The sequence below is a fragment of the Phoxinus phoxinus genome (genome assembly GCF_949152265.1).
Source record: "Phoxinus phoxinus genome assembly, chromosome: 9".
NCBI classification, from domain to species: Eukaryota; Metazoa; Chordata; class Actinopteri; order Cypriniformes; family Leuciscidae; genus Phoxinus; species Phoxinus phoxinus.
This window is the reverse complement of record NC_136884.1, coordinates 5,280,454-5,294,917: the sequence shown is the minus strand read 5'-3', so window position 1 is coordinate 5,294,917 and position 14,464 is coordinate 5,280,454. Positions and strand designations below refer to the sequence as shown.

Below are 14,464 nucleotides of genomic sequence, written 5' to 3'. Positions count from 1 at the left end.
CTTCATCTGACTGGATCTCCGTGCATCCACATCACAGAACATCTCAGAGTTGAGAAGTATGTTCAATGTCCTCAATATAACTTGAACCACTTTTCTCCAAAAAGCCAGTTCCTAAATGACATCATCCTTCAGGAACTTCTGCTGGGGCGACAGTATAGTTTTATTTTAAGGAATAAAATATTTCCACCCATTTAATTTTTTTTATGAATTTCAGATGCTCCTATACATTTTTACTTACCGGTAATTGTGCATGACATTTCAACTTCAATTATATTAAACTGACTTAATGTTGAAATCATGTTGAATCCCGTTTTACAAAAGGTTTTATTTGATTAAATTATTTTGATCAAAAAAAAGATACGTTACTATATGACTTACTAATCAATCATACATGGTTTAAAGTTTCAAGATTTGTCTTGATTTAAAAGTTGTATATGCTTAGTTGACAGTATTAGTCTCCCGACCTAGGGTATGGTTTAAATGTTGCATGCTCTATTGACATATGTTTTTTAAAATAGATTTGTTGGCAGTGCGCCACCATTAAAAAGAGGCCCAGAAAGTTAATAAATAACTGCAGGAAAAGGAATAGGGGTGGGCTTTGTTATGTGCTGGAGAAAGCAGGCAAAGGCAAGGATCTATCCGCAGGGTTTTAATGAAATCACACATAGAACAAAACAATAAGGAACACGAGCGACAAAGAAACAAAACCACGAGCAGGACCAAACTAGCAGCAACCATACATGTACAACAACTGACAAGGTAACAAGTGAAACACAAGGGCTATAAATACACAGGCAAACAAGACTAACAAGGGGGCGTGGCTAATCAGAAACACCTGGGAACAATGATCAGACAATTAACAAGACACATGGCAAACAAGGAATCACATGACAGACAACAACAAGGAACAACCCGCACCGTGACATAGCCCCTCCCCTATGGGCGGCTCCTGAAGCCCATAAGGGGAAAAAAACAAAGACAACTAAAACAAAACATGAAAGTTCAGGTGGGCGGTGAAGCGGAGGCGGACTCGGGGGAGGGATGGAGGGCCAGGCCCGTGGAGCGGAAGAGGGCCTGGAGATTGAGGCTGTACAGGCGACCAGGGCGGAGCAGGACGTGACCACGGCGGTGAAGACCCCTCGGGCGGCCACGGCGGTGAAGACCCCTCGGGCGGCCACGGCGGTGAAGACCCCTCGGGCGGCCACGGCGGTGAAGACCCCTCGGGCGGCCACGGCGGTGAAGACCCCTCGGGCGGCCACGGCGGTGAAGACCCCTCGGGCGGCCACGGCGGTGAAGACCCCTCGGGCGGCCACGGCGGTGAAGACCCCTCGGGCGGCCACGGCGGTGAAGACCCCTCGGGCGGCCACGGCGGTGAAGACCCCTCGGGCGGCCACGGCGGTGAAGACCCCTCGGGCGGCCACGGCGGTGAAGACCCCTCGGGCGGCCACGGCGGTGAAGACCCCTCGGGCGGCCACGGCGGTGAAGACCCCTCGGGCGGCCACGGCGGTGAAGACCCCTCGGGCGGCCACGGCGGTGAAGACCCCTCGGGCGGCCACGGCGGTGAAGACCCCTCGGGCGGCCACGGCGGTGAAGACCCCTCGGGCGGCCACGGCGGTGAAGACCCCTCGGGCGGCCACGGCGGTGAAGACAGTCCATCTGGCGGCCAGGGCGGAGACGACAGTCCATCTGGCGGCCAGGGCGGAGACGACAGTCCATCTGGCGGCCAGGGCGGAGACGACAGTCCATCTGGCGGCCAGGGCGGAGACGACAGTCCATCTGGCGGCCAGGGCGGAGACGACCACTCGGGTGACCACGGTACAGGAACAGAACGCGGCACAGCGACAGACACCGGCTCAGGAACAGCGACAGACACCACCGGCTCAGGAACAGCGACAGACACCACCGGCTCAGGAACAGCGACAGACACCACCGGCTCAGGAACAGCGACAGACACCACCGGCTCAGGAACAGCAACCGACACCACCGGCTCAGGAACAGCGACAGACACCACCGGCTCAGGAACAGCGACAGACACCACCGGCTCAGGAACAGCGACAGACACCACCGGCTCAGGAACAGCGACAGACACCACCGGCTCAGGAACAGCGACAGACACCACCGGCTCAGGAACAGCGACAGACACCACCGGCTCAGGAACAGCGACAGACACCACCGGCTCAGGAACAGCGACAGACACCACCGGCTCAGGAACAGCGACAGACACCACCGGCTCAGGGACTGCGACAGACACCACCGGCTCAGGGACTGCGACAGACACCACCGGCTCAGAAACTGCAACAGACACCACCGGCTCAGAAACTGCAACAGACACCACCGGCTCAGAAACTGCAACAGACACCACCGGCTCAGGAACAGCAACAGACACCACCGGCTCAGGAACAGCAACAGACAGCGGCTCAGACACCGGCTCAGGAACCAGGGCGAGTAACTGGGACGGTCCCGGCAAGGCGAGCAGCTCGGGCGGGGCCGGCAGGGCGAGCAGCTCGGGCGGGGCCGGCAGGGCGAGCAGCTCGGGCGGGGCCGGCAGGGCGAGCAGCTCGGGCGGCGCGGCAAGGATGGCAGTTACCTCCGGGCTGGTCTCTGGGCTAGAACCCACCAGACGACCCGATGAAGAGGCTCCTCTCCTTCTCCTCCTCCGTCTCCGGACCACCGAAATCGGAACAGCAGACACTGGCTCCGACTCAGGAACAGCAGACACCGGCTCCGACTCAGGAACAGCAGACACCGGCTCCGACTCAGGAACAGCAGACACTGGCTCCGACTCAGGAACAGCAGACACTGGCTCCGACTCAGGAACAGCAGACACTGGCTCCGACTCAGGAACAGCAGACACTGGCTCCGACTCAGGAACAGCAGACACTGGCTCCGACTCAGGAACAGCAGACACTGGCTCGGCGGCGGCCATCTTGTGCGCAGACACTGGCTCGGCGGCGGCCATCTTGTCTGAAGACTCCGACCCAGGAACAGGAACAGACAGTGGGGCGGCGGCAATCTTCTCCGGAGACTCTGGATCGGCAGAAGTGACGTGAACAGTCTCTGGATTGGCAAAAGTGACGTGAACAGTCTCTGGATTGGCAGAAATTAAGTGAACAGTCTCTGGATCGGCTGGGCTGACACGGAGCGTAGGCTCGGCAGGGCTGACGCAAAGCTCTGGCTCTGGCTCGGCAAGACTGACAACATCCTTCTCCACCTCCCCTACAGTGAAGGGGGATCCACAAAACTGCAGAACAAAGTCAATATACTGTGCCAGGGTCCAGCTAGGCTCTTCCTCTGGTAAATTGAAGCTAATATCCTGTTCTAGTCCACTCCAGAAACAGTCCTTTAGCATAGCATCATCACCAGGAATGAGGTGACTATAAAAAAGGAACTCTTCCACATAATTTTCAATGCTGCGATCTAATTGATAAATTGAACAAAGTTTGCTCAGTGGGTTCCGGATAGTACCTGCTAGATCCATAGTGGTCAGTTGTTCTGTTATGTGCTGGAGAAAGCAGGCAAAGGCAAGGATCTATCCGCAGGGTTTTAATGAAATCACACATAGAACAAAACAATAAGGAACACGAGCGACAAAGAAACAAAACCACGAGCAGGACCAAACTAGCAGCAACCATACATGTACAACAACTGACAAGGTAACAAGTGAAACACAAGGGCTATAAATACACAGGCAAACAAGACTAACAAGGGGGCGTGGCTAATCAGAAACACCTGGGAACAATGATCAGACAATTAACAAGACACATGGCAAACAAGGAATCACATGACAGACAACAACAAGGAACAACCCGCACCGTGACAGGCTTACAGGAAGTAACCATATAAAAGAGAAAGCTGCATTGAGAGATTGTTAGATGTAGTACAACTGGCATCTCGTCTTTGTTGACTGGAACAATGATATTTGGTGGAACTTCTTGACTTGATAGAAGATTTTCCACCAAAAGCAGCCGCACAAACAACAGTAAGTAGCTATAATGCAGTAATAGGCCAGAGGACATGCATCACGAGGGCTCCTCAGGAAATTAAATTTAGCTCTATTGGTGCTCAAGGCTGAAGAGAAAGCAGCATTATATGCTAAACCGTGTGAGCAGACTTGTGAGGGACGTTGTTTGCAAATTGACTTGATATTGGCATCCTTAGTTATGCATTTTGCTGTTGCTCTTTTGCAAGGCGTTTTTGTTTGGATGTTGTAGTCACAGGTGGTGGTTGTCAGTTCAGTTGATGTTTCTGGGCCGTGATTACGTCAGTAATAAACACGCTTGTCGCACATCTGCAGGATGTTGTGGTTTTCACACCCCCAGGGTTTATTTTCCTTTGGCCTGGCTACATGTAGGCCTAGGCTATAAAATGTGTGCATGCTAACAAAACCTATTTCAAATGGGTATTAGTAGGTTATGCTTCATTGAAAAAAAAAATGGAATTAAAATGCTATTATGCTAATAGGACATGTTTGAAGCAGAAAACAGTTACAGGACATGAGAGGACAATACTTTTTTTATTTTTTTATCTCAAGATTTCTGAAAACGTTGTTATTAAAATATGCATGATGCATTCTTTAGATGAGCGATTAGACTATTTATTATTGAGGCAGAAACACAATATTTAAACATGGTTCTGCATCAGTTATTAGTAAAATATGCATGGAAATAGTGAATGTCAATGATTGATCGATAAGCTCCTGAGTGCATGTTTAGGCTACATAGTGCTGTTTAACAATGTTGAAAGAAGATAACAATTTAAAAGAACAAGAAACAAATTACTTTGTTACATGTGGAAATTTACATATGCTTTTTTCATAGGTGATAAGTGGTGGGCGGAGGATGTCTTAAGACGGCCCCTTCTTTTGTCATCATGCACTGACATTTGCACATTCTGCAGATTCTGCACAACATGTGCTTGGGTCGCGCTCTCCTCACAACGCGAACTGAGATCCAGCCGCGCTCATCTCAACTTCCACGACGATTGGATGTGCGATAGACGGCGTTCTGCAAGTTTAGCTAATGCTACGCGTTAAAACCAAGAGCGTCCGGGATTTTCATGCGGATTAAATCTTTGTTTTGAACAGGATAAGTTTGGAGACCCAAAGTGGATACGGAGTCGATGTCGGAGATGCACTGTAAACTGTGAGTACCGAAAGATTAGGAAAGTTAAAACTTAAATGGATGTGCCTAATGGATGTTCTATCTTTGCAGATATTGCTTAGAAAGTATAGTAAAAACGCCTAGTTTGTTTTCTTGTTATCTTTTTTTATCTTCTTTGCATCGTCCTATATGCATTACCCACAAACACTAAGTTAGTCGTTAAACGTGTAGCCTATTCATTTGAACTAACTAGTATAAATATTTGATGTCACTCACTATTAACCCAGCTTTTAATCACTAAGTTATCTTATCTTATAGAGAGTTTCTTCAAATTAGTTGAGCAGCGGTGTCCGTCGCACGACGCACGAGCCCGTTATTTTACTGATAAACAGAGTTGCGCAGATTACGGGCAAATCTGTAACGTTACTTATTACAAATTACTTGAAATTGTATACTGTTATTATTATTGCCTGCCGAATGTACTAAAGTGATTATTTCCGAATTCGCCGAATTTCCGAATAATATCTCATCATGAATCGGTTAGTCTTGACTGGCAACCCGTTTCGCCTCGAGCGCGCGCTCCGCGCTTTCGATCAAAGCGCGAGAGACTTGAGATCATATACAGTATGCTTGAGATTGAGAAGGGAGTGAAAGCGCCCAGGTGAAGCAGAGAAGCAAAACTACTGGCCTGTTCAGGTCTCAAGTGCAGGTCAGTTTCATCTGTAATTGTAAAATAGGCTAGTTTTGTCTTTGTTTACTTAGTTAAGCATTAAACTGCTAGCAGAGTTAACAATAGCACCCCATCAATAATACAATAATAGTAATATTACTATCATCACTCAAAATACTGTATGCTTAAGGACATCATTATCTATTGTAAAGTTGCAGTAGTAATTTAGCAGACACATATAATAGGTTTAGTGCTAGCTGGGGCAGACAACAACACAGACAACAAATTAACAGCATTACCACAAATAAACCATAAACCATGGTAACTAGTTAAATCATTAATTTGTTGTAAATTGTTGAATTTGTTGTAAAACTCTGATTATACAAATGGTAGGCTTAATTTATCCACCAAAAAAAACGTGGTTACTATATTTGTACTATGATAAAACCATGGTTAATTTATGTAAGGGGAAAAAATTACTCATTATTAAGCAAGAACATTTTAAATGATTAAGATTTTTCTATAAAGATATATTTTATGATGTTATTATTGTACTAATTTTGACATTTAGGCAATTTAGAAAATATATAGTTTTGTTAAATCTCGAGTATCTAAGTCATTTTAAGATAAAACAATAACACATGGTCATATTGTAGGCTATACTCTAAATTTAACTAAAATATGTATCCCTATAGACTAGAGATAGCAAAGAGCGCTACCTGAGTTACTTGAAACAAAACCTGCAAATGCATCCAGGTGCAGATCAAAAAAGACTGTAGCCTATTTCCAAGTATCAAACTAATAACAATCCAGTATGTTTGTGGTATGGTTTGGGAGAAAAATTAGCAGAATTAAGAGACTGCTCCTGAATTCATGACCACATATCAATACTGTGGTGTGGTTATGGAGTGTGATATACAGTAGAACTACGTAATATGGTTAAAAAATAAATCTTTAACACATTTTTAATAACATTTTAAAAAAACAGGTGAATGTCAATTTTTCTAGACTGGACATCATTTTTGGCCACTACTTTACATGTACTACTACTATATCAGTATGGTATGTGTTAAATATATACCGGTACATGCACACATACCTTACTGATATCCAATACCGCCACTGCCTTCATGCCCCTAAAAATATTGGTGTTACTTATTCATTAGTTTCTAATACTTATCTCAGTAGTAATACTATATATTCAGTTAGTCTCTACTGCAAAAAATTGCAGTTTACCAGTTACAATGGGAAAGTTATTTGTCAGTCTAAGTATTAGGTAACTAACTATTAGCGACAAATTGAGTAGTTCCAGTCACGCTATTGGAAAGAGTACTAGTATCTAATGAAAAGTTAATAGTGAAAAATGCTCATCAATATTTCATATTTAATTCCTTTTTAAAAGAAAAAGTACTAGTAACATTCAAATAGAGGAATAAATGTAAAAGCTGTCTTACAATAAATCCTAAAATGCAGCTGAGGATGTTTGTAGGCTCTGTATATAAAATGGAATGACGTATTGAACACATGCAGACAACAGCTTGAATCTGTTCTTCTGTGAACTTCCACACAAATATAGAAGCCTAATATTACACTTAAAAGAATGCTGAACTATAGTTACACAGCAATTGAGGTCATGACTAGTCACAGGTCAAAGGGAACAGGAATATGGGCATCCTATTACCATGAACAACAGCTGCCAGTGTTTGAGGAACAGGGGTTGGTCGCAACATCTATGCATTACAACTTAGCCCGGTTTTAAATGTTTGACCCAAGGACTGTCAAAGGACATTTATTTGTTAGTGATATCTGTAAGGTTGCAGGGACATTTTAGGCATGACATAAAAAAACTGCTTGCAGCAGCATTGATGAGATATTTTTATTTATTTTATTATTTAATAATAATAATAATAAGTTTAATTTATATAGCGCCTTTCTCAAGCTCAAGGACGCTTCACAATAACAGTAAATAACAAGCAGTTTACACATAAACGGACAATGGACATTTGCCCCAGTCCAGTATTTAGTTTTATTTATCATCGAATCAATCATATTTTAAATAATGTAAGATTATTTACATTAATAAGATGTTCCTGTGTTATAAGATGTTCCACAAGTTCCTGTGTTCATCATTATATAATCTGAAATATCAGCATCAAGGTACAGCGAACGTAAATCTAAAGTATACAGAGCCGTCTGCTCTCTAATCGCGCTTGTGGTCACTTCAATGTCATACACTGATCGGTCTGCGCAGCGCCGCTTCAAGTTGAACACACCTAATGACTTATCAAACAGGTTTCTAAAAAACACCTCCCCCTTTTCCATATCTCCTTAAGTGTTATTCCTTTGATTTTCTAATGTGACCCAATTTTCAATATTTGCTTTTATTAACATATTTTTCTTTGTTTAGAACACTTGTTGAGTAACTCAGCATACGAGCAAAAGCAGCAGCCATTGAGGAACCTTTACCATGCAGGGATACACATGGAGTTCAAATCAACGTCCCCCACCACAGTCCCATGAACGACCTCCACCACAGTACCAAGAACGTCCTCCACCTCAGTACCAAGAACGACCTCCACCACAGTACCAAGAACAACCTCCACCTCAGTCCCATGAACGACCTACACCACAGCACCAAGATCGAACTCAACTTCATTACCAAGAACGACCTCCACATCATTACCAAGAACAATTCCCGCCTAAGTACCAAGATGTCAGGAATGAACAACCCAATATGTGCCAGGCACAGTTCAACACTCAACATTATACCACATCACAGACAAGATATTCCAATGGACAACAAGAAGCTTCAAATCATTGCCAATCTTTTCGATCAAACTTGCATGGATATAATACACAGACAAACCAGGGCCATCCCCAATACATGCGTGTAGCCTCCAACACACAGCAGCAATACCCATCTGAAAACCCAAACACAAATGGGTATCATGCCCAATTTGACACACAATCAAATGTTTCCTCCCCACAGAACTACGGAAACACAGGCCGCAATCAAGCTCACATGTATCAGTCTCAACAGTCAGACCATGGCAGCTCTGTGGGAAACAACAAGAGTTGGAGATTCCACATGTACAACAATGGCAGCTCTTGTTCCATGAACAATCAGCAACAACTTCAACCTCCTATAACGGCTCCTCATCATCATCATCATCATCATCAACATCAACAACAGCAGTTCTCTAGACATCACTCAGGCAAAAAACATAAAATGCACCACCAGACACAAGAACACCATCCACAATCCTCTTCTTGGGCCCATAACAATGGAGTTTCCCAGATAATTTCCAACAATAGAGCTCAGAGCCAACAGGTGGCCAGTTATACCTCATGCAACTCTACGACACCACCTTCTGGAGCCCAGAGCAAGATTTCATTGCCTTCCAATAACTTAAACCAAAGTCCTGTTACCTATAACCAGCCAGAACTAAGGTCAAATGCAGGTCCAGATGTACCGGCAACCCATTTAAAAAATAATCAAAGCACTGAGCAACAGTCTCAGGGCCCGAACCGTGGGACATATAACGTTAATGAGACCTCTCAAATGACATCGACCAATAAAGTCCAGCCTCAGAACCAATCTAGATTTGGTAATTCACTAATATATAATTTACTGACTTCAAATGACAATAAACAAGCTGGTAAGCAGCAATCAGATGAAAGAAATGCACATCATAACACTTATTCAGAACAGTCGGAGGTTTGTGCAACCAAAGAGGCTGATCGTCATTCACATTTTTCTGAACCTAATGTACAGTGTACAGTTGAACCCCCAAGTAAGAGAATGAATTATGGTTTGGTTCAGAGAGACTATTGGAACAAAGAAACAAGTGTTTCCAAAGACAGAAGTGATTTTGGAGTGCAATCTGTCCGACCTGGTATCCATCAGACAGGTAGCATTAAGGACATACCTAAAGGAATGAGTCAACACAACATACAGTACAGTACGGACCCAGCGGACTGTCTTGAAGCGGTGTTTGCACTAAAGAAAGTCTCACAGCAAGTTCACAAGGCAATAGCCATCGTTCCACCCATTTCCCAGCAGACCTCAAACACTGCACAGATGCCTGATACCAGCCCAGAAAAAGCTGACAGTCCACCGTTAAAGATTGATTCCGTTTATTCAGTTTCTGGAGAGTCTGATGCACAAAAAAATGCAGATGACAAGTTGTCTGAATCCCCCTCACCAACTGCCCAACAGGAGGACAAAAGCCTTGAAATTGAGACTACAAGCAACATTGCAGACTCTGATATATGCTCTACTAGCCCAGTTGAATGTCAAAATAATGTTCAGCAAGGTGACTGTGATTCAAGTGATACTTCTTTGGACTTGTCCAGTGTGCCAGTGGTTAAGTACACGCTAAAGAAACTAATGGACTTAGTGAAGTCTTTAGAGATGACAGAATTATCAACCGAACATCCAGAGAAATCTGAGTGCTTAATTAGTACGATCTTTAACCTCTATTGGAATGGGAATATAGCCTGTCTTGTGGAGACATTGAAGTCATTTAAAAAGCAGGTAGAACAGCACTCTCCTGTAGACGTCGTAAGGGATTATGAGTCTGTGGTATTTGAAAGCATTGAAACTGAAAACCTAAAAAAGCTAGCTCATTGCGACGTTCTCAACGATGAGATGTATTCATTGTCCGAGGAGTATAGGTCTTCTTGGTTAAATGTTGATGGACAGCCAGCTGATATTGAAAAGGTGCTTTCAGAACCACTGCTGGATGACATAACTGTGATCAAGACAACCTCACAGTTATTTTCTGATACCACTGTTGTCACTGTAGCCAATTTAGGTGTGAATTCCCTCAAAGATGTGCCCAAGGTTTCTTCCGATGAAAAAAGTGTACAGCCAGACACATGCAGTCCAACAGCTCTTTTCACACCCCAGTCAGGAAATGACCGGGAGGAAATAGCCACAGAAAACAATGACCATTCATATGCAGGGCTGTCTAGAATTACATTTCTGAGCAGCGTCTCAAATGAGAAAGAGACATTTCTGAGCAGCGTCTCAAATGAGAAAGAGACATTTCTGAGCAGCGTCTCAAATGAGAAAGAGACATTCAAGAAGCAAGAGGACAACAATTTTAACACAAAACCTTCAGATAACTTTCCATTAGCAGAAAGATCTCCAGAGAAACGTAAAGCCTGCAGCGATGAAATAGAAGTATTCAGACGAGATCATTATGAGCAAACACATCACAATGTGTCTGTGGCAAATTCACTTCCTCTGAGCCCTGAAGACAATGTTGCAGATGGTGTAAAAAACTCTGAGGAGTCTTTTTCTACCGAGACTCTTTGTAATTCCAAGGATACGTGGCTGATAGAAGATATTTCAGACGATGAAAATCCAGGCAATAAGAAGGCTCTTAATAACTCCTCAGACATCTGGGTGGTAGAAGATATTTCAGATGATGAAAACACTGGAAATATGAAGGTTCTTCCCATCTCCTCAGACATCTGGAATCTGGAAGACATCTCTGATGATGAACATCCAGCCAATAAGGACACTCGTAGCAACTCCCCAGACACATGTGTGGTGGAAGATGTTTCTGATGATGAAAATTCAAGGGAGGACTCCTTGTTAATGGAAATCACAGTGCTATCATCTGAGGATGCTAAAACATTTTTCCATCAGTTGGAAGATGAACCTGTATGCGGCATCAAAACTACTACATCAAAATTTGACTGCCCGGATCTTGTAGCGTGCTTTGATGCACCCAGTCAGCCTATCCATGAATACAACGAAGCAGATATTTGCTCTCTTTGTGGTACCAAAATGGCGATATCCAATTCCACTAATGTGCTGAACAGTGATGGTGATCTTTTCTGCCTCCGGTGTTGGGAACAGGCGCCATTGCTGGAGCTAGAAGACCAGCCATGCTCTCCTTTGACAAATGAGGCTGATGTACTGAGCTCCCCGGCTAAATCAGACAAACAAGGTCATTGTAGTCCGCCATGTGTTAAACTGGAAGTCAAGGAGCTAAATGTTGCTTCAACAAAAGAATGCATTGTGGATGAAAGGCTGACAGGACAAAGAAGTGACCATATGATAAAGTCGCCAACTGTTCAACGGAAAGACAAGGAGCTAAAGATTGCTTTACCAGAAACATACGTTGTGAATGAAGGACTGACAGGACAAAAAAGAGACACTATGGTAAACTCAGAACTGGGACTAACCCGTAGTGCACCATTTCTTGATCTAAAAGTCAAGGAGCTAACTGTTACTTCAACACAAAAATGCATTGTAGATGAAGGACTGACCGGACAAAAAAGTGACAGTATGGTCAATTCAGAACTGGGAGAAAATTGTTTTTCACCATATCTTGATTTGAAAGTCAAGGCTACACTAAAGGAAAGTATTGAAAATGAAAGACCGACAGGACACAAATGTGATGGCGTGGTTAAATCAGTACCAGGACAAACCCATAGTCCACCATTTCTTGATCTAAAGGTCATGGAGCTAACTGTTACTTCAACAAAAAAATGCATTGTAGATGAAGGACTGTCTGGACAAAACAGTGATAGTATGGTCAATTCAGAACTGGGACAATATCGCAATTCACCATTTCTTGCACTGCAAGTCAATGAGTCAACAGAGGAACGCATTGATGATGAAAGACTGACCGGACGAAAAAGAAAAAGTATGGTAAAATCAAAACTGAGACAAAATTGTAGTTCTTCATCTCTTGAAACGCAAATGCAAAATGTTGCTTCTCCAGAGGATTGTGTTGCAGATGAAGGACAAAAAAGTGACAGTATGGTAAAATCAGCGACACAGAAAGTGCCTGAAATTCAGAGGCCAGCTGAACAGGAGAAAAATGATAAAACGGAGAAAAACAGATTAGCCAAGCACCGATGCAAAAGACCGCCTTCAAAAAAATCTGGTAGCGCTAAGATGGATTCCGATATTCCTGTGCTTTTCGCTCCAGATATTGTGATTAAAAAGAACGTGCCACAAAAGAAGTCTACAATTTGTCTAATTTTTACAAAAAAACGCCCTAGTGGTGGGAGTCAGGACTGCAGCAAGGTGAAAAAATTAAAACAACACAGGCAAGAAAGACAAGATTGTCCTGACAGAACCTCCCCTCACCATAGAGAAAACCTACAGAAAGTTATAGAGAAAGCGCCCGGTCATTCAAATGACACACCACACCAAAAGTCCAAATGTATTCTGGCAGTGAATACAACTAAAACAACGGAGAAGGTGAGATTTGACTTGTATGGATCCAACAGAGAAAAACAGCTCAAGATTCCCGGGCGGCGTTTCTCAGCCCCCGCTACCTTAACAGTGTCTGATAAATGCAAAGAGTACACCGATGTGCTTTCTGCTAAACAAAAAGTTCACAACCAGTGGAGCAGCACCTTTGTACATAAAACAAAGACCTTTTCTCTCAGATCACCTCAGAAGAAGAAAACACAGAAAACTCAGGATTGCATTAACATGACAGCATTAAAAAGCCATTTGACTCACAGAGCCTCGCTCCTGTCCAGTAGTCAGTCACAAAGTCACAAATCACTTTAGAAAACCAGGTTTTCAACAAAAGCAAACACAATCACTAAGCAGTAACCTAGATGCTTGATTATTGCTTGTATTATGTTTACTGAAATATGTTTACACACAGCTGTGGCTGAAATATGTGACAGTTTTCTGTTGATGACAGCGATGGATGTTTTTTCTTATTGTTATTGAAAGCAAAACTTTATTTTTCTAGAGCACCATTGTTTGTAATATACTGTATGTGACTGAAAAATGACTGCAATCTGTTATTTTATAAGAATATTTGTTTATAATTGTTTTAAGTACTTCTTGATGTTGTTACAGTGTTAAATATGACATTTGTATTTGGAAATACATGCCAGTTTACTGGAAAGGCAGTTGTGTCACTTAATAAATCTGTTGAAATTACATGTTCTCTTCATTTGTTTAGAGCTTGTTATTTATTTTGTTATTACAGAAACTCAGTCTTAGAACATATAGTTCACATTACTCATTCCTTTATAACTTTTTTTGTACAATTATGATCTATATAATATTTAATTTAGTGTTTTTTTTATTATATTTACAACACAGTCAGATTGGTATAGAATAATGATATAATGCATGCATAATGCCGTATACGTGTGTACAAAATGTTAGAAATTATTTTGCAGCTCCAATAAACTTATCTGTGTTTCAGTATCTGTGTCAGTATGCTGTCTAGGCTGATAAGAACGGGACACACAAGCAAGTATGCACCCCCACTCCAAAAGTATTCAAAATGTAAGGATAGTTTCAAACAGCTCTATATAATAATAAAGACAATGAAGAAACAACTCATTGTAAGGCAGTCATAGAAAAAAAAATAGTTCTAAGAAATAACAGTTACACAGGAAACACTTTTGCATGAACACGAGACAATTTTGTTCACAAATGTCTCCAATTAAAACGCCAAATAAATAAGTAAAAACAGTCACGTGATTGCGACCATCTGAGCTCATGTGCGCCCCCTGGTGGAAGACTATTTTAGCTCGTTGCAGGACACGAGTATTTATTGCTCAATAATTCAGCTGAGTTCAACGCTAACACACGATGTATGAATATATATATACTTTTTTACTTTATTTTTTCTACTTTATTCTTATTTAGAGTTTCCCCCCAAAGAAATATTGGGATTCCAATAAAAAGAAATTG

At 42.8% G+C, this 14,464-nt stretch overlaps 1 protein-coding gene across 2 annotated transcripts; it reads left to right on the top strand.

Moving 5' to 3' along the window:
• Positions 1-4,854: 4,854 nt before the first annotated feature.
• LOC307003822 (uncharacterized protein) lies at positions 4,855-13,979 on the top strand. 2 transcript variants are annotated; one of them, XM_079622641.1, is made up of 2 exons: positions 4,855-5,134; positions 8,177-13,979. In XM_079622641.1, exon 2 carries the CDS (start codon positions 8,237-8,239, stop codon positions 13,313-13,315), a length of 5,079 nt encoding a protein of 1,692 aa, XP_079478767.1. In that variant the 5' UTR covers positions 4,855-5,134; positions 8,177-8,236; the 3' UTR covers positions 13,316-13,979. The 2 variants fall into 2 exon arrangements, with proteins under 2 accessions (XP_079478767.1, XP_079478768.1); XM_079622642.1 differs by lacking the exon at positions 4,855-5,134 and adding an exon at positions 5,701-5,808.
• The last annotated feature ends 485 nt before the right edge of the window (positions 13,980-14,464 follow it).